The 26,644-nt window shown below is 39.8% G+C and overlaps 1 protein-coding gene across 4 annotated transcripts in view; it reads right to left on the reverse strand.

Annotated features, from left to right (window-relative positions):
* Positions 1-26,644, reverse strand: part of LOC124721188 (GTPase-activating protein and VPS9 domain-containing protein 1) — a 362,758-nt gene that overhangs the window by 242,119 nt on the left and 93,995 nt on the right. For all 4 annotated transcript variants that reach the window (XM_047246031.1, XM_047246029.1, XM_047246032.1 and 1 more), the window contains 2 exons: positions 23,549-23,692; positions 4,425-4,635 (listed from right to left, as the gene is read on the reverse strand). In XM_047246031.1, the coding sequence (XP_047101987.1) occupies positions 4,425-4,635; positions 23,549-23,692 (355 nt within the window). The remainder of the gene's footprint in view (positions 1-4,424; positions 4,636-23,548; positions 23,693-26,644) is intronic.

Raw genomic sequence — 26,644 nt, forward strand, 5'->3', positions numbered from 1 at the left:
AACGCATCTGTGCGTAGGTGCCGGATGCTATGAGTTCATGGTGGTCAAGTGGTAAGTGTTCGAGCTACACAAGACGAATGTGTATGAGGTGTCTGTTCAAATCCTGCTAAAACTTGCTTTTTATCTATATATTTTTTTTTCATCACTGGTCACATTATTTAATTTATTCGACATCTGAGAAGTAATATAGTAAAAAAAATTTTAAAAATAAATAAAAAAATAAAAATAAAAAAACATAAATTTGCATGAAGTTTTAGTGAATTTCAAGTTATTTGGCTACTTTTTATTTTTAATTGAATTTAATTATAGAAGAAACATTTATAACTACCAACAAGCAAATGACGAAACACAGAGTTTTCCTGAAAATGTATACCTGTCATGATGAGCGAAATCCCTTATACATGCAATCTGGTAACATACTCAGAACTACTTTGCACCTCAATGCTTCAAGCTGCAGACACAGAGGCAGGCCCCATTTGGCAGTTAACCTGCAGAGCAGTGAGATGTAGCTAATGTAGTAAGAACGAATAGAGTAAGTGCAAATTTTTTAACATCACAGAATTTACACTTGTACTACAAAAATGAAGGTTTGAGTGGGAGTCAGTGTGTCACCTCAATACACATTTGTCTTACGAAGCTCAAACGCTAACTGCTTGACCACCATGAACTCTAATGTCCGGCACATGTGACTGGATACATCAGTTACATAAGTGACGTGTAAAACTTCTCTTTCAATTTTCTTGGAATTGCCAGAGTAGTGCACCTTACTACTTGCACATTTTGTTGTTTTGATGGCCTACTAAAGGTGTAAAACATTTGAAGTAAATCTGTGATCACAACGTCGTGGCCTCTTCTTGTTAGTGTAGTTCTCTTACAGTGGTGCTCAGTAACTCACCAATTTTGAGCATAACCACTTGCTCAAGCAGAGCAGAATCCATATTGTGGGGAGTGAAGGGAATGCCTGCACATGCTGTGGTCACAACACGGAAAAGTGCCAACTGTGAAATTGGGGAGTGACATTGTAGACAGCACTGCTGCCTAGTAGCAGAATTGGTAAGTTGGCATTGTTTAACACTGACAATGTCATCACACTTCAATTCGCAGTGGAAGGAATCTTATCTTTGTACACAAAAAATGGATCCACAAAATGTTTAGTGGGTCACTACACACTGAATATACAAAGGCACTAGCATGTCTTATCATATCAAAGCATATGAAAGCAGATAGTGTGAAGGACCTGAGCATGTACAAGAGATTTTAAAACTTAAAAGAAAGTTCTCTGATAAGTGGAAGAAGACAAAGAAAAATCAACCGAGTTGGCCATTCAGGTGAGCTACAAAATTGTGTTGGTAAATGAAAACATATCACTTAGTCAGATGAACTGTCTTTCTTGTTACACCACGTTGATGGTTGTGTCCAGGTATGCCTTCCGGCAGGCCAACAGCTTCTTGAAATATGCACTGCTCCATGGATGCAGGCAGGTGAAAGCTGTATTACGCTATGGGGGACATTCATCTGGGCTTCCATGGGATCTGTGATAGTACTAGAAGGCACCATAACTGCTGTGGACTACATGAACATTATTGTAGACTACCTGCATGACAGTGATGGCATCTTCCAGCAGGAAAATTAGCCATGTCACAAGGTCAGAATTGTGGTACATTGATTTGAGAAGCATGCTTTCAACTTATGTTGATGTCTTGGCCACAAAATTAGTCTGATCTGAACCTGACGGAACACATCTGGAACAAAATTTGGAAACAGCTCTGCACCCACAAACCAGCAGCCTGTTAGTACCTGTGCGTAGAAATTCAATGCTACCTTCCCCTGGAAAGACTTGCTGACTACCAAAGACTTGCTGAATCTATGCCATATAGAACCTCTGGTGTATTGCTTTCCAATGGTGGACTACCATGCTGATAAAGAGGTTGTCAAAATGTTTTGGCTGAGCATTGTATTGCCCTATGCCATCAATAACACAGAGCTTTAAAATATTGACTACAGAACACTGGCCCAGTGCCACATGCAAATATGGAGTATTAACACTACATCTACAGAGTTAGTCATTTGCTATTGTCCTCACTGTTTGATTTTTGTATACTACTGTTTTAGTATTTTTCATGGTCATTATCATTTCAGCAATTCAAGTCCATTAGAAATATTGGTGTAATTTGTGGAAGTGAAACAGAAATTACTCATGTGTCTTCATTTTAATTCTGTCAGTAATGTTCTCAAGAGGAACTGAGGGCCTTTGTCAGGAATCACATTATTCTTCACTGTTGATATTCATATTTCTCAGATTTTAATCATTTTTTTCTCTCCAGTTCTGCGAATTGTGAATCATGTGGGGTAGGGGCGGTGGGTGGGGAGCAGGAAAAAGAGAAAGCTCCATTTAATATTTTAGGAAAATACTATGGGGTCTGTGTACAGAGTTAAGAGCTCAAACATGTCTTTTGCCACATTGTTAACAATATGAAAGACACTAGGACACACTTTTTGGAAATAATTTTGTCTACTTTCAGCGCATCTCTCCATCCTTCAAAATCATTCTAAGACCATTTTTAAAAGTGTCTTTCAGCAGTTGAGTAGGTTTAACAACTCATGTCTATAGGAGCTCTTCACAATAAGAAAAGACTTCATTCTTTCAACTGAATCATTTCTTCTCAACACAAGGAAAAAACAGGGCTATGGGGGTAGGGTTAAAGATCTTTGGTGCCTACTCCAAAGCTAAATGGTTAGTTACTGTGGCGGAGTGTTTCTCATTGTAAGAAATAATGGCCAGCCTCTTTCTTCTATGGGTAGTTTTAAATATCTCCTTCATCTGAGACATGTTCTTCCACATATCATTTCCTAGTGATTATTTTTTCTTCTTTCCTGAGACAAGCAAGACTGATTTTAATTTACTTCTTCAAAAATCTCTGAACTGTCTCAAAGAACCATTAGAAAAATGGCACAGTAAAACTGTTTTCTGCCACAAATAGATGTGAGTGATTTAGACTCTGATTCGTGTGGATCATTTCTACTACCTCTTTTGTAGTTTGGAGTAACCTGTGTTTTTTCCTAATCATGGGGAACATATCTGTTCAAGGGTCCTGTGGTAAATTATGGTCGAGAGAGGAGATCATTCACTTTGAAATTTTGTACAGATGGTCAAAATTGCATCAGATCCTGGAATCTTAACTGAGTTTTCGGAATTTTAGCTGCTTCTCAACACCGCTATTACTAACTATTCACTTATCTCAGTAGCAGTACAGATACTAAATGATGGGAACATTCCATGATTTACCTTTCTGAAGGAAAGTCTCCATGTTCTGGACATTGATTTCATGTTACTGACAAGCTTAACATATAACCAAAATGTATTGAATTTTTGAGACGGATCCTTCGAGAATATTTTGCACACACTGTTCTTCTGGCAGCCAAACACATTTCATTTAACATTTGCCGCTCTATGGGTTTGTTTTATATCCATTGTGCAGACAGCGCTTGTTTTTTTATGAAGCTTGCTAACATTATCTGCATATCACATGCGAGGCATCTGCGATTATTCTGCTAGATACATATTTTTATAGACATTAGTCAACTGTTAGCTTAAGCTTGAGTCATATCTGATGTCCACTGCCTGAATTAAAAGCTTCTAACTTGTTAATAATTTTTGGAAAAAAAGTTTTCTGATAATTTCAAATAATAATCAATATCAAGATTGATTATTATTTCGAATCTTCTAACTTGTGTCTGAGAAATTAGATAACCACCTCATTATCAATTTTAGTGAACATGTGTACTTCTCTGCTTACTTTTCAACCATCTGTAACTTGATGTTCATTGTTGCTAATACTGCATTGTGACCACTGATACTTGTCTCTGTGTGAGTGTCCTCAAAGAAGTAAAGTCTGTTGGCACCAAGTCTAGTATTTTTCATAATAGGTAGGGTACCAAATCATCTGTTCTAGGTAATATTAGGGGAAAGCTTTTATAACTGATTCACAGGAAGTTCTCTCTCTCTCTCTCTCTCTCTCTCTCTCTCTCACACACACACACACACACACACACACACACACACACTTTCCACTACTTGATTTTTTTTGTATTATAATCTTGGTTTTGTTAAATGTGTTGAAAATATTGCATTATTTAGCTTTCCAGTGAACAAGGAACTAATTTTAAATATACAATCAAAGTGAGAAAGCAGAGGAAATTTCTTTATGGGTAATTGTTTTACTTTTTTGTTTATGGACACTCAAGATGTTCTCTGTTGCTTGCAATTACACTATTTTATTTCAGCACATTAGTACAATAAATGTTGGCATCTTAATAGAATCATTACCACAGTGATATTGTTTTCATATATATTCCCCAAACCTGCAGCAGAACCCAACTCTTGAAATTTTCGTGACAATTACAAAAGAAGTGTATCACTGCACCTTTACTCAGTAAGGCTGATCTTTTGCTGGGTGTTTCTGGTGGTGTGCGATGCTGGTTGACCTTCGCAGCAACAGGTGGTACTGAGACATTGCCAATGTTTGCAGTAGTATTAGATGGCAGCTGCCTCAAGAGTTCTTGTAACTGTTCTTTGTCGACAATAGCTGCTGCATCTTCTGGTAATTCCAACAACACTGTTTGTAAAAATGTAACCTGCAACAACATCAACATTTTGGCACTAATAACACTACTTGTAAATTACTTTTGAAGTAATGAACTCAACTTATCACAGAAAATCTTCCATAACCAATGGATATTACACACACAAAAGAAACGACGATAGAATAAGAAACAAACTAGCATATAATGGTAACAAATACGAAATACAGCAGCTGATAAAAATTAACTGTTTAACAACAGATATTTTCTATTTGTTCTTTTTATGGAGCTCGTACAATGCAGAAAAAAAACACCACTAAAGAAATTACAAAAGACATAAGTATTCAGGGATAAGAGAGAAGGTTTTTGTTGTTCCTGTGAGGCCACCAAGGTATGCTTTTGCAACGATTTTTGACTCACAGGTACTCAGGTTTCAGTCACAGTGGCACCTACATTGATGGATTCCACCGATGACTGACATCGGCAGAGGATGGTCAATCTTTTCAAATCAGTTGCAAGTACATGAATGGTCACAATGCAGCCTGCTATGCCGTTTGAACAAGACAGAGCCAGGGCAAAAGCATCGCAGGTGCAACTATGCGAGCTGGTGCCAGTGCTATAGAGACTTGCCACTTGCATGGGTTCCACCAGCGCCACGGGCAGTGCTGAGGATGAAGACATTGACTTCACCTCGTCCAATTGCCGGCCGAGTACAATCTGCCAAAGATGGACAGAAGCCTACTCGGAAGAGAGAAGAGCAGCTCTCGCCCACTTGGTTATAGATCATCATCCAGGGCTGACTTAGACGGGGAACATCATCTAGTGAACTCTTAAAAGTAAACAGACAGTAGTTGCAAATTGCGTCTGCTATGTACTGTGAAGTTTTGTGCTTTTGTGTTATATTACATGCAGTATTGCAGACTTCCTTATTCAACACGTCACAAAGATAAGTACACCTTTTTAACTCATTTGTGTGACTTTGTTACTAATTTGTTGGAGTGTTGTAGAACCTCCGTTCTCTTATCCTGTTACCTGATCCTGAGGCGTAGCTGTGTAATACTGGCAGAGAGAAATTTTCTCAGCGGTTTACTGCACCAGAAGCCGCTTCACAAACTCACAAACTCGACCTACTGTAAAAACAGTGGCAACTCTGCCTCCCAGCAGTAGTGACGAAGCCTTTACAAAACTGGCAACAAGGATTTACAAAACAGCTGATCTCATCACTTAAACATATAGACTTCAGATGAAAATGAGTGAAATTCAAACCAGTTACCCCACTCTCCCCCACTCCCTTCACATGGTTGAATTTGCTAACTTCTTCGTGCACAAAATGTGGACTGTGAGAAACAGATTTATTTAATCCAAGAAAGGAGTTTGTGGCACCCTGAGATAAAAAATATCATAATTAAAATATAACTTGGAATCAATGGACTGAAATAACAAAATGGCTCTAAGCACTATGGGACTTAACATCTGATGTCATAAGTCCCCTAGACTTAGAACTAACCAACCTAAGGGCATCACACACACCCATGCCCGAGGCAGGATTCGAACCTGCAACAGTAGCAGCTGTGTGGTTCTGGGCTGAAGCGCCTAGAATCACTCAACCACAGTGACTGAAATAACAGTTTTATTGGTAACTGTAAGTAGGCAAAATCTTTATCCAAAATTTTAGGCATATATTATAATACCAAAAAAATAATTTGTTGAAGTGAGAAGAAGGTGGTGTATCTTATGCTTAAAGTTACTTTATAGTTAATCTTTCTTGGGCTGATGTAGCTGGACATTAGCTGTCTACAAATTATAACTACTGCTTACTGGTGTTATTATGCCAGCAGGGTGGCGATTCTGTCATATGAAGTGCCAAAGAAACTGCTATAAACATGCGTATTCAAATACAGAGTTATGTAAACAGGCAGAATACGGCGCTGCAGTCAGCAACACCTATATAAGACAAAAAGTGTCTGGTGCAGTTGCTAGATCGGTTACTGCTCCTAGAATGGCATGTTATCAAGATTTAAGTGAGTTTGAACGTGGTGTTATGGTAGGCTCACGAGCGATGGGAAAGAGCATCTCTAAAGTAGCGATGAAGTGGGGATTTTCCTGTATGACCATTTCATAAGTGTAGTGTGAATATCAGGAATCTGGTAAAATTCCAAATCTGTCACATCGCTACAGTCGGAAAAAGATCCTGCATGAATGAGACCAATGACGACTTAAGAGTATTGTTCAACATGACAAAAGTGCAACCCTGCAGCAAATTGCTGTAGATTTCAATGCTGGGCCATCAACAAGTGTCAGGGTGTGAACCATTCAACGAAACATAATTGATATGGGCTTTCAGAGCCGAAGGTCCACTCGTGTACCCTTGATAACTGCACAACACAACGCTTTACCCCTCGCCTGGGCCAGTCAACACCAATGGTGGACTGTTGATGACTGGAAATGTTGCCTGGTCGGACGAGTCTCGTTTCAAATTGTATTGAGCAGATTGACATGTATGGATACAGAGACAACCTCATGAATCCATGGACCTTGCATGTCAGCAGGGGATTGTTCAAGCTGGTGGAGGCTCTGTAATGGTGTGGAGCATGTGCTGTTGGAGTGATATGGGACCCTTGATGTGTCTAGATATGACTCTGAAAGGTGACACATATGTAAGCATCCTGCCTGACCACCTGAAATCTATTCATGTCCACTGTACATTGCAACAGACTTGGGCAATTCTTGCAGGACAATGCGACATCCTACACATCCATATTTGCTATAGAGTGGCTCCAGGAACATTCTTCTGAGTTTAAACACTTCCACTGGTCACCAAACTCCCCAGACATGAATATTATTGAGCATATCTGGGATGCCTTGCAATGTGCTGTTCAGAAGAGATCTCCACCCCCTCATACTCTTATGGATTTATGGACAGCCCTGTAGGATTCATGGTGACAATTCCCTCCGGCACTATTTCAGACATTTGTCAAGTCCATGCCACATTGTGTTGCAGCACTCATGTGTGCTCACAGGGACCCTACACGATATTAAGTAGGTTTCTTTGGCTCTTCAGTGTAGGTGCTTCCACTCTTCAGTGCTTTAGCTGTTCAGAGTATCTTATTTTAATATTTATGTTTGTCTTTCACATATAAGCTCAATGACAACCACTGATGGTTAACTGAATTTACTTCAAACTGCACAGAGAGTTTGTAATCTTTCTTTTCAGTGTCACCATGAATCATATCAAGTACGTAATTTCTCTCTTCATCTCGTATATTCATAAAACTTGCTGGTTATACCAATAACTGAGGAAAGAGGGTACAGTACTCACCACATTCTTTTCAAGACCTACATAGCTCATCTACATTTGGTACCTTTTTAATAGCAAAAGCTACAATGTAGTAATTCCTCTCCAAGCATAGAGGTGTTGTGGCATACACCCTGCCTATGCAGGTTACAACAGATTCTAACTTCCTTGATAGAGTTGATCTAACCTAAGCACCTTGATCCTGATAAAAACTGACAGTTGACAACCTATGAACAATCACACGGACTCTGGAAACTGCCACTTTGAAGCCTTAAAATGATGGCAATGGAAAAAAATTAATTACTAATATTTGACCAGGAATGGGAAATGAGGTGGTGGTGCACAGTTTCTGACATCCAGGTAATGAACCAATTAAACTTTGTTGCTCACTTAATGTGATTCAAAAAAAGTAAGCTAGTGTCAGTATACGGTATCACCCTCTTCCCTCTCTCTTATCATCACAGTCACCTACAATCTACAACAATACTTAACATATATGGCCTGCAAACTACTGAAACAGCATCAATAAATACGTCTCCCAACAGGTCATTAACTACAGGAAATGACGAATATGGTAATTATCATTATTGTTATAAAATGATGATAATGGCAGCAGTGGTGGTGTAACAAAGGTAATGGAAAAGCAATTATAAATTTTTGTAGTTCACTCAAATTAGACCTGTACCAGGAGTGATCTCGATACAAGTGTTTCAGAATGTTTCACCCTTACAAGTGAATAATGGATTCCAAGCAGAATGGAGGCACTATACGTTGGAGACAGAGAAAGAGTGAAAGACATGCAACTGATAAACCCATCATTTTTCTTGCTGGGGATAGCAGTGCATAGTGTTTATTGACTTTGAACAAGAACAGTTCATACGTACAAGCAAATGCAAGAAAAGATGAGTGGTCTGGTCAAAAGAGGATAACACAAAATGTGGTCCAAAGGTTTCCATTCAAGTCCAACATTACAAAACAAAGTCCTCAGCATGTAAGTACACAGTTCAAACCAGAGTCTGATACTCAATGTTGTCACAGCACTCTGGGGCCCTTGCAGCCCTCTAGTTGAAAGTACAGAATTTTCAAAACCCACTATAGACAGGATGTGTGGCTTATATACATCTCTCCTATACCACAGCATCAGCACATGTGATTCAAGTGGTGCACTGTCAGGTGATGCCATCATGGACCCATTTATCTGTAGTGTCTGTAATTCTTCTGTCATAGTTATTACTTCTGGTAGGATAGCTCCTGAAATGTCCTAGTTTGTGGCGGTATCTTCACCGCTAGGTCAATGAGAGGATTGGCAGTGGTGGAGGACGGTTCATATTGCTGTCCTTAAATGTCAGTGACATTATGGTGTGGGATTTGTTCGAAGTATTTTCATTGGAGCGAATGCAGTGGGGAAGCCAGTGGGCATTGTAGCGAGATCCTCTCCTGAGAATGCAGAATCTGTAGTAGAAATAAGTTGATAGAGGAGCAGGAGCATAAGATTTGTGCCCTTCAGACGCAGTTACAATATGCAAAGGAGGAACTAGATAGGGTGAAGGGTGCTGGGGAATGGAACTGGCAGTTGGCAGGCAGGCAGCTAGGAGGAGGAGGAGGTATTCAGACAGTTATACTTTGCGTATATCGAATAGATCTGACCAGTTGTCAGAGTTGAGTAGAGAGGAGCCTCTGGCAGCTGTAGGCGTAGGAAATATGCAGCAGTCCTCAGCAGTTAAGAGGCCTAAGTCGGTTGTAAAGTCTAACAGAAAGAAGAAGGTTCCGCTGCTAGGTAGTTCGCACGGTAGAGGTGTAGGCCAGCAGTTGCAGGAAGTGTTAGAGTGTGAGTAGCAGGTCATCAGCAATGTGAAGCCTAGTGCAGGGTAGGCTCAGGTGACTGACAGCATAGGGGAGTTATGTACGAATTTTACAAGAGAGGATCAGGTAGTGACAGTGGGTGGAGCAGGGAATAGCCTTGATAGGGTCGGGGAATATGATGTAGATGGTGACCTGGTAAAGATAGCTACTCAAACTGGTGGCATTAATGTGCATTTCGTGCAACTGTTTCAGCGTCACGATAGGCCTCATCTTCATGCAGCTGTTAGGCACGTTAACATGGGCTGGAGAGGACGCTGATGGCAGAGGGCATGGGTCACATTTCAGTGGTGCCAGTTGGGTCTATCAGTAGGTCAGGTTTCACTAGGCATGACCTGCACCTCAATAGGTATGGGAAGGGGAGGCTGGCAAAGCTTATAGGGATAGTGTAGTGGGTGGTGGTGGGATGACTCATGGAAAAATTCCTGTAGAAGTTGGTGTTGGAGCTGCACCTTCTTTAGACTGAAGTCAGCTGATAGGTATACCTGCTCAAAGAAAGTCCCTCGAACTAAGAAATTATCTTCAGAGGATGTCAAGTTTCCAAGTAGAGAACGAATTAGCATATTTCATAAAAATATAAGAGGCATTAGAGATAAAGTTAGTGAACTGCTTATAGATGCTGATTCTGACATTACTGGTATATCGGAGCACCATTTAAATAATTTGACAACTCAGAGGCTTCATCTACCAGGATACAGATTAGCTGACTGTTTTTCAAGGAGTTCCTTGCGGAGTGGGGGAGTGGCCATGAATGTAAAAAACAGTATTCCATTTGAGTCCATAAGTTTATCACAGCACTGCACTGAACAGATATTTGTGTGTTGTGTAGAGGCAGTTGAACTTAGTGAAACTAAACTTCTAATTGTTGTTGTTTATAGGTCACGTAACTGACTTTACAGCACTTATGCCCAAGCTAGAGACAGTTCTTAGTTCACTTTATAGGAAGTACCAAAAATTAGTTTTATGTGGTGACTTCAATATCAATTTTGTATATGACTGTGAAAGAAAAAGGATGTTCGTAGATCTCCTAATCTCACATGATCCGATGCAGACTGCGTTTTATCAGACTAGGGCGGAAGGAAACAGAAGCACAGCAGTAGACAATTTTTTTTTTTTTTTTATTCGTTCTTCATTACTAGATAGAAATTCTGTTATTAAAAGGGTGAATGGCCTTTCAGACCATGATGCACAAATTTTAACACTAAAAGGCTTTTGTACTCAAACAAATGTCACATATAATTACAAACTATGTAGGAAAGCTAATCCAACGGCAATAGAAAGGTTTTAAACCTTGTCAAGGAACAAGAGTGGCAGGATGTTTATAGTGCCGACAACATAGATGACAAATATATTTTCCTTGACACATTTCTCAGGCTCTTTCAGAGTTGCTTTCCATTAGAACGTTCTAAATTGGGTACTAGCAATAAAAGGCAACCTGGCTGGCTGACTAATGAGATAAGGATATCATGTGGAATAAAGCAGGAATTATATCAAAATGTTAGAAGCAGTCACAATCAAGCTACAGTAGCCATTACAAACAGTACTGTAAGGTACTTAAAATGTCATTAGGAAGGCAAGGAGTAAGTGGCACGCAAATAGAATACTTAATTCACAGGATAAAATTAAAACCATATGGTCAGTTGTGAAAGAAGTGCCTGTCAGCAGCACAAGGTCGAAGATATAAAGTCTACATCTACATTTATACTCCGCAAGCCACCCAACAGTGTGTGGCAGAGGGCACTTTACGTGCCCCTGTCATTACCTCCCCTTCCAGTCGCGGATGGTTCTCGGGAAGAACGACTGCTGGAAAGCCTCCGTGCGCGTCGAATCTCTCTAATTTTACATTCTTGATCTCCTCGGGAGGTATAAGTAGAGGGAAGCAATATATTTGATACCTCATCCAGAAACGCACCCTCTCGAAACCTGGACAGCAAGCTACACCACGATGTAGAGCGCCTCTCCTGAAGAGTCTGCCAGTTGAGTTTGCTAAACATCTACATAACACTATCACGTTTACCAAATAACCCTGTGATGAAACACGCCGCTCTTCTTTGGATCTTCTCTATCTCCTCTGTCAACCTGACCTGGTACGGATTCCAAACTGTTGAGCAATACTCAAGTATAGGTCAAACGAGTGTTTTGTAAACCACCTCCTTTTTTGATGGACTACATTTTCTAAGGACTCTCCCAATGAATCTCAACCTGGCACCTGCCTTACCAACAATTAATTTTTTATGATCATTCCACTTCAAATCGTTCCGTACGCATACTCCCAGATATTTTACAGAAGTAACTGCTACCAGTGTTTGTTCCGCTATCATATAATCATACAATAAAGGATCCTTCTTTCTATGTATTCGCAATACATTATATTTGCCTGTGTTAAGGGTCAGTTGCTACTCCCTGCACCAAGTGCCTATTCGCTGCAGATCTTCCTGCATTTCGCTACAATTTTCTAATGCTGCAACTTCTCTGTATACTACAGCATCATCCGCGAAAAGCCGCATGGAACTTCCGACACTATGTACTAGGTCATTTACATATATTGTAAAAAGCAATGGTCCCATAACACTCCCCTGTGGCACGCCAGAGGTTACTTTAACGTCTGCAGATGTGTCTCCATTGAGAACAACATGCTGCGTTCTGTTTACTAAAAACTCTTCAATCCAGCCACACAACTGGTCTGATTTTCCGTACGCTCTTACTTTGTTTATCAGGCGACAGTGCGGAACTGTATCGAACGCCTTCTGGAAGTCAAGGAAAATGGCATCTACCTGGGAGTCTGTATCTAATATTTTCTGGGTCTCATGAACAAATAAAGCGAGTTGGGTCTCACACGATCACTGTTTGCGGAATCCATGTTAATTCCTACAGAATAGATTCTGGGTCTCCAGAAATGGCATGATACACGAGCAAAATGTTCTAAAATTCTGCAACAGATCAATGTCAGATATATAGGCAAATAGTTTTGCACATCTGCTCGACGACCCTTCTTGAAAACTGGAACTACCTGTGCTCTTTTCCAATCATTTGGAACCTTCCGTCCCTCTAGAGACTTGCGGTACACAGCTGTTAGAAGGGGGGGGCAAGTTCTTTCGCGTACTCTGTGAAGAATCGAATTGGTATCCCATCAGGTCCAGTGGACTTTTCTCTGTTGAGTGATTTCAGTTGTTTTCCATTCCTTGGACACTTATTTCGATGTCAGCCATTTTTTATTTGTGCGAGGATTTAAAAGAACTGCAGTGCGGTCTTCCTCTGTGAAACAGCTTTGGAAAAAGGTGTTTAGTATTTCAGCTTTACGCGTGTCATTCTCTGTTTCAATGCCATCATCATCCCAGAGTGTCTAGATATGTTGTTTCGATCCACTTATTGGTTTAATGTAAGACCAGAAACTTCCTAGGATATTCTGTCAAATCGGTACATAGAATTTTACTTTCGAATTCACTGAACACTTCACGCATAGCCCTCCTTATGCTAACTTTGACATTGTTTAGCTTCTGTTTGTCTGAGAGTTTTTGGCTGCATTTAAATTTGCAGTGAAGCTCTCTCTGTTTTCGCAGTAGTTTTCTAACTTTGTTGTTGATCCACGGTGGGTTTTCCCCATCCCTCACAGTTTTACTCGTCACGTACCTGTCTAAAACGCATTTTACGATTGCCTTGAACTTTTTCCATAAACACTCAACATTGTCAGTGTCGGAACAGAAATTTTCGTTTTGAATCTGTTAGGTAGTCTGAAATCTGCCTCCTATTACTCTTGCAAAACAGATAAACCTTCCTCCCTTTTTTTATATTCCTATTTACTTCCATATTCAGGGATGCTGCAACGGCCTTATGATCACTGATTCGCTGTTCTGCGCTTACAGAGTCGAAAATTTCGTGCCTGTTTGTTATCAGTAGGTCCAAGATGTTATCTCCACGAGTCGGTTCTCTGTTTGATTGCTCGAGGTAATTTTCGGATAGTGCACTCAGTATTATGTCAATCGATGCTCTGTCCCTACCACCCGTCTTAAACATCTGAGTGTCCCAATCTATATTTGGTAAATTTAAATTTCCACCTAAGACTACAACATTCTGAGGAAATTTATGTGAAATGTATTCCAGATTTTCTCTCAGTCTAGAGAGCCTAGCAGAATATCAAAGTACTGTGCTGCACATGTTAGCCCTGCACTTAGCCATATTTGTAATTTTTCTTTAAGAATGGTCAGTTTCCTGAACAATTAAAGTACTCAGTAGTAAAGCCACTTTATAAAAAGGGAGAAAGGGATAATGTACACAATTTTAGATCTATTTTTATACCATCAGTGTATTGCTCCAGAAGTTGGAACATTATGGAATTCGGAGAATAGCTCACAATTAGTTCACCTCTTACTTTAACAACAGACAGCAAAAGGTCATTAATTACATTGTTGAAAATGTCTGCGATGTGGGGCCAGGGTGGGGCACAGTCAAATTGGGGATGCCTCAAGGATCAGTGTTGAGGCCACTCCTGTTCCTTATTTATATAAGTGATATGTCCTCTAGTATTATGGATAACTCTAAAATATTTCTGTTTACTGATGACACTAGCTTGGTAGTAAAGGATGTTGTGTGCAACATTGGCTTGGTTTCAAATAGTGCAGTTGATGGCATAAACTAATGCTAAATCAGAGTAAGACTCAGTTTTTACAGTTTCTAACACACAATTCAACAATGATTAGTGAAACTGAACAGTTCAAATTTCTACATGTTCAGATAGATAGTAAACTGTCGTGGAAACCCAATATTCAGGATCTTGTTCAAAGGCTTAATGCTGCCTATATATACAGGGTTATTACAAATGATTGAAGCGATTTCACAGCTCTACAATAACTTTATTATTTGAGATATTTTCACAATGCTTTGCACACACATACAAAAACTCAAAAAGTTTTTTTAGGCATTCACAAATGTTCGATATGTGCCCCTTTAGTGATTCGGCAGACATCAAGCCGATAATCAAATTCCTCCCACACTCGGCGCAGCATGTCTCCATCAATGAGTTCGAAAGCATCGTTGAAGCGAGCTCGCAGTTCTGGCATGTTTCTTGGTAGAGGAGGTTTAAACACTGAATCTTTCACATAACCCCACAGAAAGAAATCGCATGGGGTTAAGTCGGGAGAGCGTGGAGGACATGACATGAATTGCTGATCATGATCTCCACCACGACCGATCCGTCGGTTTTCCAATCTTCTGTTTAATAAATGCCGAACATCGTGATGGAAGTGCGGTGGAGCACCATCCTGTTGAAAGATGAAGTCGGCGCTGTCGGTCTCCAGTTGCGGCATGAGCCAATTTTCCAGCATGTCCAGATACACGTGTCCTGTAACGTTGTTTTCGCAGAAGAAAAAGGGGCCGTAAACTTTAAACCGTGAGATTGCACAAAAAACGTTAACTTTTGGTGAACTGCGAATTTGCTGCACGAATGCGTGAGGATTCTCTACCGCCCAGATTCACGCATTGTATCTGTTCACTTCACCATTAAGAAAAAATGTTGCTTCATCACTGAAAACAAGTTTCGCACTGAACGCATCATCTTCCATGAGCTGTTGCAACCGCGCCGAAAATTCAAAGCGTTTGACTTTGTCATCGAGTGTCAGGGCTTGTAGCAATTGTAAATGGTAAGGCTTCTGCTTTAGCCTTTTCCGTAAGATTTTCCAAACCGTCGGCTGTGGTACGTTTAGCTCCCTGCTTGCTTTATTCGTCGACTTCCGCGGGCTACGCGTGAAACTTGCCCGCACGCGTTCAACCGTTTCTGCGCACACTGCAGGCCGAGCCATTGATTTCCCCTTACAGAGGCATCCAGAAGCGTCGAATGGAGTTAGCAGTTGGTGGATCTTTGTTGAACTTCGTCCTGAAGTGTCGTTGCACTGTTATGACTGACTGATGCGAGTGCATTTCAAGCACGACATACGCTTTCTCGGCTCCTGTCGCCATTTTGTCTCGCTGCGCTCTCGAGCGCTCTGGCGGCAGAAACCTGAAGTGCGGCTTCAGCCGAACAAAACTTTATGAGTTTTTCTACGTATCTGTAGTGTGTCGTGACCATATGTCAATGAATGGAGCTACAGTGAATTTATGAAAACGCTTCAATCATTTGTAATAGCCCTGTATATTCTTCACTGTCATTTCTTGTTAACAATATCAGCTAATTCCCAAGAATTAGCAGCTTTCACTCATTTAATACTTGGCAGAAATCCAACCTGCATTTGGATTGCACTTCCTTAACTCTCATGCAGAAATGTGTGCAGTATACTACTGCATCCATTTTCAATAAGCTACCAGAAGAATTCAAAAATTTTAGCAGCAATCCAAGTGCTTTTAAATCGAAACTGAAGAGTTTCCTCAGGTGTCACTCCTATTCTGTTGAGGAGTTGCTTGAAAAATTAAGCTGATTCTTATGTTATATTGTTGATTGTGTTTATTTAAACTTATGGCTTGACTTTTTTTGGGTTCATAAACATTTTATTATTATCTGTTATTACTTTTATGTTGTAATTTCAAGTACTGACATACTCCATGACCTTGGAGATTTGCTCCTCAATTTGGTCCTATGGAACTAGACATGTAAATAAATAAATAAAATATGCTGGAAGCCTTGGCTTTCTGGTGGTGTGCCCTGAGGTGCCAGAAGTGTTTTGGTGCAAGCAGTGGAGGCTGTGGCCATTTCATATTAGGTATGTGCGGTCCGATTTCTTTGATGTAGTGTAAGAAGCAGATGCCATTGCTGCCACATCATTTGTCTTGCACCCGTGTACCACTGTAATGATCCTGGGAAACCTTACTGAAGGTGCATGTGCAGACCAATGCACCACCTTCAATGCAAGGGAGTTCTGCGCAGTTCTGGTGATGAGAGCATCAAATCCAGTAATATGTGTTAGTGGTGGTCTTGCGGAAGCTCCACTGGTGACTTTCCTTTGACCAGCTTTGTTCCGCAAGATGCCAGGATGTGAATAAGTGCATCCTCTATGTTGAAAGATGGCACCACATTTTTGATCTGGGTTTTCAGTGTTTACATAATTTGTCGGAATTGACATTCAAGGACAGATGGAATGGTGCTGTGGCATTCACAAGATGTCTCTTCTGTTAAAGAAGCCCTGAAACAGACCAGTCATAAACTGAAGGTCATTTTTTTGACATGAGGGTGAGAGAGAGAACCTCCATCATAAAAGTCTTCTCTAAGGCTTTGATGGATAGCTGCTGACATAATACTGTCTTTTTGCATCACATATGGGAAGTGTGAGCACGTGTCCACTACCATGAGCCAAATGTCATCCAGAAACGGACTGGCATGATCAATATGGACACACACTTACGGTTGCTGGGAAATCAGTCGAGATAAGAGCTCCTGCTGTGGTGCCACTTGCTTTGCTGCACATTCCACACAAGTGTAGGGTAGTGACTCAATATCTGCTGAGATGCCAGAGCAGGCAAGTGACATCAATCTCATAATGCACCAATGGTTGGCATGGGATGTCGGTATGCAACACTGCCAGGACCACTACCCAGCAATCACAGTAGTCTGTCAAGTGGAGCACTGCTGTGGTCATCTATGTTACCTAAAACTCAAGACTATGTGGAGGACGGGAACCTTTTATGTAGCAGTTGGCTGTGACTCAAAAAGTATGTGAAGTATGTTGAAATTACATACTGATGGTATAACTCTCTGATTCTGTGGAACTGAAATCTGGAGCCAACAAACTGAAGTCTAAAACTCGTATTCCATACTACTGTCCTTACACACCATTCCATTTCATATAGCACTGCAGCATTATGCCTAGATATTTCATCAATGTAACTGTTTGAGCAGTACACAACTAATGCTGTATTCAAACATTATGGGATTGTTTATTCTCTATGCATCTGCATTAACTTAAAACTTTTTTTAACATTTCGAGCTACCTGCCAGTCATCACACCAACTCGAAATTCTATGTCACCTTAAAGCCTCCTACGTTCAATCAATGACAATACTTTCCCACACAATAGTGTCATTAGCAATCAGTTGCAGATTGCTGTTCACTCTATCCACCAGAACACTTTTGTATACAGAGAAAAAGAGCTGTCCCTATCACAATTCACTGTGACACTACAAATGATATCCTCGTTTCTGATGAACATTCACCATTGAGGACAATGTACTGGATTCTGTTACTTAAGAGGTCTTCCCCCCCATGAACCATGGACCTTGCCGTTGGTGGGGAGGCTTGCGTGCCTCAGCGATACAGATGGCCGTACCGTAGGTGCAACCACAACGGAGTGGTATCTGTTGAGAGGCCAGACAAACATGTGGTTCCTGAAGAGGGGCAGCAGCCTTTTCAGTAGTTGCGGGGGCAACAGTCTGGATGATTGACTGATCTGGCCTTGTAACATTAACCAAAACGGCCTTGCTGTGCTGGTACTGCGAACGGCTGCAAGCAAGGGGAAACTACAGCCGTAATTTTTCCCGAGGACATGCAGCTTTACTGTATGATTAAATGATGATGGCGTCCTCTTGGGTAAAATATTCCGAAGGTAAAATAGTCCCCCATTCGGATCTCCGGGCGGGGACTACTCTAGAGGACGTCGTTATCAGGAGAAACAAAACTGGCATTCTACGGATCGGAGTGTGGAATGTCAGATCCCTTAATCGGGCAGGTAGGTTAGAAAATCTAAAAAGGGAAATGGATAGGTTAAAGTTAGATATAGTGGGAATTAGTGAAGTTCGGTGGCAGGAGGAACAAGACTTCTGGTCAGGTGATTACAGGGTTATAAATACAAAATCAAATAGGGATAATGCAGGAGTAGGCTTAATAATGAATAAAAAAAATAGCTCAAGCTTACCACAGTAGTACAAGTTTATATGCCAACTAGCTCTGCAGATGATGAAGAAATTGATGAAATGTATGACGAGATAAAAGAAATTATTCAGGTAGTGAAGGGAGACGAAAATTTAATAGTCATGGGTGACTGGAATTCGTCAGTAGGAAAAGGGAGAGAAGGAAACATAGTAGGTGAATATGGATTGGGGGGAAGAAATGAAAGAGGAAGCCGCCTTGTAGAATTTTGCACAGAGCATAACTTAATCATGGCTAACACTTGGTTCAAGAATCATGAAATAAGGTTGTATACCTGGAAGAATCCTGGAGATACTAGAAGGTATCAAATAGATTATATAATGGTAAGACAGAGATTTAGGAACCAGGTTTTAAATTGTAAGACATTTCCAGGGGCAGATGTGGATTCTAACCACAATCTATTGGTTATGAAATGCACATTGAAACTGAAGAAACTGCAAAAAGGTGGGAATTTAAGGAGATGGGACCTGGATAAACTGAAAGAACCAGAGGTTGTAGAGAGTTTCAGGGAGAGCATAAGGGAACAATTGACAGGAATGGGGGAAAGAAATACAGTAGAAGAAGAATGGGTAGCTCTGAGGGATGAAGTAGTGAAGGCAGCAGACGATCAAGTAGGTAAAAAGACGAGGGCTAATAGAAATCCTTGGGTAACAGAAGAAATATTGAATTGAATTAATGAAAGGAGAAAATATAAAAATGCAGTAAATGAAGCAGGCAAAAAGGAATACAAACGTCTCAAAAATGAGATCGACAGGAAGTGCAAAATGGCTAAGCAGGGATGGCTAGAGGACAAATGTAAGGATGTAGAGGCTTGTCTCACTAGGGGTAAGATAGATACTGCCTACAGGAAAATTAAAGAGACCTTTGGAGAGAAGAGAACCACTTGTATGAATATCAAGAGCTCAGATGGCAACCCAGTTCTAAGCAAAGAAGGGAAGGCAGAAAGGTGGAAGGAGTATATAGAGGGTTTATACAAGGGCGATGTACTTGAGGACAATATTATGGAAATGGAAGAGGATGTAGATGAAGATGAAATGGGAGATAAGATACTGCGTGAAGAGTTTGACAGAGCACTGAAAGACCTGAGTCGAAACAAGGCCCCGGGAGTAGACAACATTCCATTAGAACTACTGATGGCCTTGGGAGAGCCAGTCATGACAAAACTCTACCATCTGGTGAGCAAGATGTATGAGACAGGCGAAATACCCACAGACTTCACGAAGAATATAATAATTCCAATCCCAAATGAAGCAGGTGTTGACAGGTGTGAAAATTACCGAACTATCAGTTTAATAAGTCACAGCTGTAAAATACTAATGCGAATTCTTTACAGACGAATGGAAAAACTGGTAGAAGCGGACCTTGGGGAAGATCAGTTTGGATTCCGTAGAAATGTTGGAACACGTGAGGCAATACTAACCTTACGACTTATCTTAGAAGAAAGATTAAGGAAAGGCAAACCTACGTTTCTAGCATTCGTAGACTTAGAGAAAGCTTTTGACAACGTTAACTGGAATACTCTCTTTCAAATTCTGAAGGTGGCAGGGGTGAAATACAGGGAGCGAAAGGCTATTTACAATTTGTATAGAAACCAGATGGCAGTTATAAGAGTCGAGGGACACGAAAAGGAAGCAGTGGTTGGGAAAGGAGTGAGACAGGCTTGTAGCCTCTCCCCGATGTTATTCAATTTGTATATTGAGCAAGCAGTAAAGGAAACAAAAGAAAAATTTGGAGTAGGTATTAAAATTCATGGAGAAGAAGTAAAAACTTTGAGGTTCGCCGATGACATTGTAATTCTGTCAGAGACAGCAAAGGACTTGGAAGAGCAGTTGAATGGAATGGACAGTGTCTTGAAAGGAGGATATAAGATGAATATCAACAAAAGCAAAATGAGGATAATGGAATGTAGTCAAATTAAATCGGGTGATGCTGAGGGAATTAGATTAGGAAATGAGACACTTAAAGTAGTAAAGGAGTTTTGCTATTTAGGGAGTAAAATAACTGATGATGGTCGAAGTAGAGAGGATATAAAATGTAGACTGGCAATGGCAAGGAAATCGTTTCTGAAGAAGAGAAATTTGTTAACATCGAGTATAGATTTAAGTGTGAGGAAGTCGTTTCTGAAAGTATTTGTATGGAGTGTAGCCATGTATGGAAGTGAAACATGGACGATAACCAGTTTGGACAAGAAGAGAATAGAAGCTTTCGAAATGTGGTGCTACAGAAGAATGCTGAAGATAAGGTGGGTAGATCACGTAACTAATGAGGAGGTATTGAATAGGATTGGGGAGAAGAGAAGTTTGTGGCACAACTTGACTAGAAGAAGGGATCGGTTGGTAGGACATGTTTTGAGGCATCAAGGGATCACAAATTTAGCATTGGAGGGCAGCGTGGAGGGTAAAAATCGTAGAGGGAGACCAAGAGATCAATACACTAAGCAGATTCAGAAGAATGTAGGTTGCAGTAGATACTGGGAGATGATGAAGCTTGCACAGGATAGAGTAGCATGGAGAGCTGCATCAAACCAGTCTCAGGACTGAAGACCACAACAACAACAACAACAACAACAACAAGAGGTCTTCGAACCACTCACATATCTGGGAACCTATTCCATATGCTTGGGTCTCCGTTATCAGACTGCAGTGGGGAACGATGCCTCTGTTGCTAACATTGCTTATTATTACTAGCGCAAGATGCAATATAATCTTAAGCTGTCAGCACATTTACCCTGCTGTTGAATGTCAACATTGAGCGTGGCGAGTTCAACAGTCAGCTGAATGCTCAGAAAAAAAAGGTGTGATATGTGCATACAATATGTGGACCTCATCAAGGTATACACGATCGCAGCACGCTGCAGAGCCAGTTGTTGACTGTATCTGACTCGTAAATTACACTGTTTAAGAAATGGGCGGTATCTATTAAAGTGTACTTTCCTCCCTTGTCTATATGCTAGTCAGGTTGTTCTGTCTATAGTACACATAAATAAAAACTTTAATATCCGTGACAATATTATATGGGAAAAAGAAAAGTACCATGTCCACTCAATAAAGGCATCAGCTTATAGAAGCTCCATTACAAATAGTGCAAGACAAATTTACAATAGTTCTCCACATAAGATAAAAATTATTTCATCATTCTCACCTTTTAGTAAAATTCTGTGGTCATTCTTACTTGACCACTGTCCCTACTCAGTAGCAGAATCTTTACAACATGTGTACTACAAAACTTTAAAAAGGGCAAAATATCTAACAGCAAGTAATGAAAGGTGTCCTGTAGATTAAGCAAATCGAACAAATTTACTCCTGAAAAAGAGCACACTTATATTTACATATCATTGAATATTACAGTATACGTTTATACTAAACTAATAAGAAAGTATCACAACCTATTACAAACATGAAGGTTAGCAAAAAATATTTGGACGTAGTGGGACATACCACAAACTCATCATGACCATCACCAGGAAAATGTTATGCTAAACGTTGTGCTAAAACAACCACGATTGATTTGTGACCATCTCTAGCTTGTTACCATTTCCAGAAAGCTTTAATCATACTTACATTAGTAATTCAAATTTAATTATAACAAACTGCACCAAGAACAATGCATTTTTAATGGATCCTCAACATGCTGTTGCCTTCAAATCACATACTCTCATAATATGCAAATTACATAACTCTTTTACCATGAATATGATGTTTCTTGTCATTTTATTATAATTGATTGTACAACTAATGGCGCATTTTTGAGAGCTCATCAGAAAACATATATATACATACGGGCTTCAACTGAAAGCCAATATAGCACCTCACAATTCTTAACCAAAGGGAAATGATGTGTCCGTGACATAAGTGGCGTTATGCCATCTCACTGATGTTCAAACACACGTTAAGAATATCTGACATGCTTGTCAAAAACTTGGCACGCTCAACATTTGGATGCACGGTCCGTGTGCTGATGGCTTTATGGTCAGCCTGTTTTAACACTTTTCATTAAGAACAGAAATATAAAAAATTGACCTCCAACATGATGATGATGATGATACTATCAAAACAGGTTATACATAAAATAGATGAAACAATTAAAAAATAGATACTATCAAAACAGGTTATACATAAAATAGATGAAACAATTAAAAAATAACTCCTTGTCAATTAGGTTCAGTTAATTACGAAAGACCACTATTTAATATTGTTATGAACAATCATTCAGTCAGAATATTTCCTGGAAGAACAAGAGAACGTAATGTGTGAAACACACAATGTAGAAGAAACATTTAACAATTTCCACAACTCTTTTTTAAATTTTTTCGAAGTATAGTATGCTGAAAATGTCTTTTTGAAGGGGTTCTGCAAACATGGTTTCTATTATTTCTGCATGGTATTTGTAGCACCTCTATGCAACTTGCCGTACCTAGCAGGTAGTAACAGGTTAGTCACCCCTTAATCAGCAACATACTTTGAGCACATTTAGGACATACTACTGTGATGGCTACTACATCGTCAAGAAACGGATAATCTATGTACATGGCTGGAACAAGAACAATCGTGGAATATGCCCCCTTGGCTTTGGTTTCTTTAAAAGTTTGGCAGTCATTATGATGCACATATGAGCACTGAACGAAAAAACAGGCTTTTACTCTCTGCAAGTACAAAGACTGGAAAGTTCTGTAAACAAATTAAAGGAAATATTGTGTCCATGGCACAAGGAAGAAAATTATCTCTATAAATCGAACATAAATCTGTATGAAGACCATTAATTCTGTAAAGACACAAAACAAAACTTATCAATTTATTAAGTTTAAATTATCAACTGTATAGTTAATTTCGTGTCAGAACTGACTGCTGTTTTTCATACAACTCCATAAACGGTGATAAGCATTGACTCTGAAGCATTTAAGAGTGCAACATCACATTCATAACAGATCAGATTATTCAACATTTTCAAAATTTTATTAGCATTACCATTGTTTGCAATTCGTTTTCCATGAAGAGTGCTGCATGGCGAGAGAGTCCATTGAAGCTGGTATTTTGATCTATCCCTTGCCCATCATCTACACTGTTGGCACTGCCCTCCAAAATTATGTCCAGCAAAGATGACACACAATCCTGGAACAAACAATCACATATTTACATAACATTATTATGCAGGCTTATCACCATCAGAAATCAGTCTTTGCCCACCAATGTGAACACAAAATTTAATGAGAAGTACATGAAATGTGTTTGTTTATTTTCTTCTTTATTTAGATGCATGCACAGAGAGGCTAAAGAAATACACACACACACACACACACACACACACACACACACACACACACACTTAGTTTTTGGGTCAAGTGAGGAGCTATGGTTCAGGCACTGGAGCGAGTTTATTATCTCCACCACAGATGTTAAAGTTGGTTTTGATCAGAGTGACACTGATACTATCCAAGTGGCACCTCTTTGGAGCAGAACAAGAGTCTGCAACTGACGCCAACTATGGCATATAAAATAACGTGGGCATCATCTCTGGTCAAGCTTCACGCAGTGCAGCTTGACTTGTTTACATGAGGTTTATTGGTGTAACTGATGTGAACATAATGAAGTTTGTGCTATAGACTTCGTTACTGATTTTGGTTATGTGATGACAATGCCCTTGACTTCTGGTACTGGTATCTATTTGATGCACAGTTCTACCTGGTAGTTTGACACCTACGACAACATCTCATTTATCGGAAAGTGGTTGTATTGCTAAGCATTTACATTCCTACTGTCCAAATAATTTTAGCTGATCCCAGCACTAATATGATGAGGAGAGTCCCTTCACGTGTATATGCAGTTGGACAATATTACTATTATAATAAATCTAAAGTTCTTAAAATTCTGGCAGCAATAACTGATGCTGAAGCTCAAGCAGCACCAGGACCAACTTAAAAATAGCATAAAGAACTGTTGCAACAAAACCAACACCTTCAGCAACAAAAGCAAAAACTACAACAATGACAACATCAGCTGCTGCAGCTAATTCTGCAAGATGGGCCACCGTCTTTGTTTTCAGTGTTTGACGAAACAACTGAAAACTGTGAAAGTTATCTGCCTTGGTTAAAACTACACTTCCACAAACATTACATTTCTAACACTATTGTAAAACGATCTTTGGTGTTACATTCTACTTCAGATTTTCGAATTGATATGTAAATTTAAATCAGTGGATTCCAGTAATGTGTCATTTCATGAAATATGCAGCTTGTTGTCAACTCATTCTAATAAGTTAAATCAAACTGTAGCTGTTGAACTCAAGTTTCAGTTATCACCCCATCTACATTTACATCTGTGCTTTGCAAGCCACCTTGTGCTGCGTAGAAGAGAATACTTCACATACTACTGTTAACTTTCCCCATTTTCTGTTCCATTGATGAAACTTCCATGGAAAGGACTACTGTTGGTTAGCTTCCACATGAGCTCGAGTCTCTCTAGTTGACCTTAACAGAATTTTTGCAAGGTACACGAAAGGGGAAGAAATACATTGATTTACTCTACTAGGAATGTATACCACTTAAATTTTAACAGTAGACTATACTGCGATACACTGTGCCTCTCTTGTAGTATCTGCCACTGAAGTTGGATTAGCATCTCTAATGCTTTCATGCTTACTAAATGAACTGGTGATAAAATGTGCTACTCTTCTTTGAATCTTCTGTATTTCCTGTATCAATCCTACACTTCACTTCTACATACTTTATTGGCGTGTTTGCTACCCGAGATTGTACTGCAATTGCATAATCGCACACTAATGGATCCTTCAGTCTATTTAGACACTTAAATAAAGTCTTTCACAGATTAAGGTAACAAAATAAATAAGCATAAACTCTAAAGACTTATACTGATTATAAAACCATTGAATAATAAGTGACTTCTCTTAAGCACAAAAACACAAGTCCAAACGAAGCACAGCACTGAACAATGCAAGTATACATGCGAAAAAGTATGCAGGAAAGAGGAAAAATAACGGTTGCATAAAAAGTTTGAGTTACCTGCTGCATCAATTTCCAAGCTTTTGACGATTGCTTTCATCATCATCATCATCATCATCATCAGGGGGTAAACCTGATTGTTGGGAACTAGCAAGGCTCTCACTTTTATACCCACAGGATGGCATCTGATTAGCTGTATTACATCATGGTGTCAACACGGAAATGGTGCATACTGTGATGGTGCCTTCTACATCCACAGATTTTGTTTGCACTCCCTATCCAGCACTGATTGCAGCACCATCCCCTTGCCTCATGTGGTAAACTGCGAGAAGCTTCTTCTGTTCCCGTCAGTCAGTTTCAGCCCCCGCCACCACTGATCATGATGGAGGAGGATGAAATCAATCATCGAAAGTTTGGTATTTCATCCAAATTTGATGCAGCAAGTAAACTGAGAACTTTTTATGCAAGGAACCTGTCGCTAAACACTTCATAGCCCTACGAAGGTCGTGTGCGATTTCCCGATTTCCATTAACTTTGATACGTATATCAACTAAAAATGACTAGTGAGTGGGTAAAAAGGGAGATTTTCAAAACAAATGTATTAGATTTCATGATAATTAGCTAAAAATTTGGAGAAATAAAGGAATAACTGGTCTCTCGTATAGATCAGAACGGTTGGCAGGTACGCATTTTGGCTCCTCAATTTGCATGTCTGGTTAGTCTGCAAGCTTTGTACACAAAAGTCTTCATTCAAAAGTAATCACCAGAGACCTGAGCATAACCATCCCACTGTTTCAGAAGCCGAAGGACTACCTGTTTCCAAAATTCCTGTGGTGGTGACATGCTTCAGTTAATTGAAACAGTTGAAGCACTTCCCTTTGAGCTGATTTTTTAGCGCGCCACACTTTTTTTAAGTCAAGGGCAGATGCTCAAGCTGCTCCTACTTCAACTTTGACATTACATTTTGTATGACCTCGGACATGTGCAGAATCACTCTGTCCGTAAGTAGTCCAGCTGTGTTATTGATGGACTTGTGTAGGCTATGGAGTATAACACAATAAATGTTACTATTGATGGTTTTTCCATGCTCGACTAATTCGATGAG

The sequence above is a fragment of the Schistocerca piceifrons genome, chromosome X (assembly GCF_021461385.2).
Source record: "Schistocerca piceifrons isolate TAMUIC-IGC-003096 chromosome X, iqSchPice1.1, whole genome shotgun sequence".
In the NCBI taxonomy this organism is placed as follows: domain Eukaryota; kingdom Metazoa; phylum Arthropoda; class Insecta; order Orthoptera; family Acrididae; genus Schistocerca; species Schistocerca piceifrons.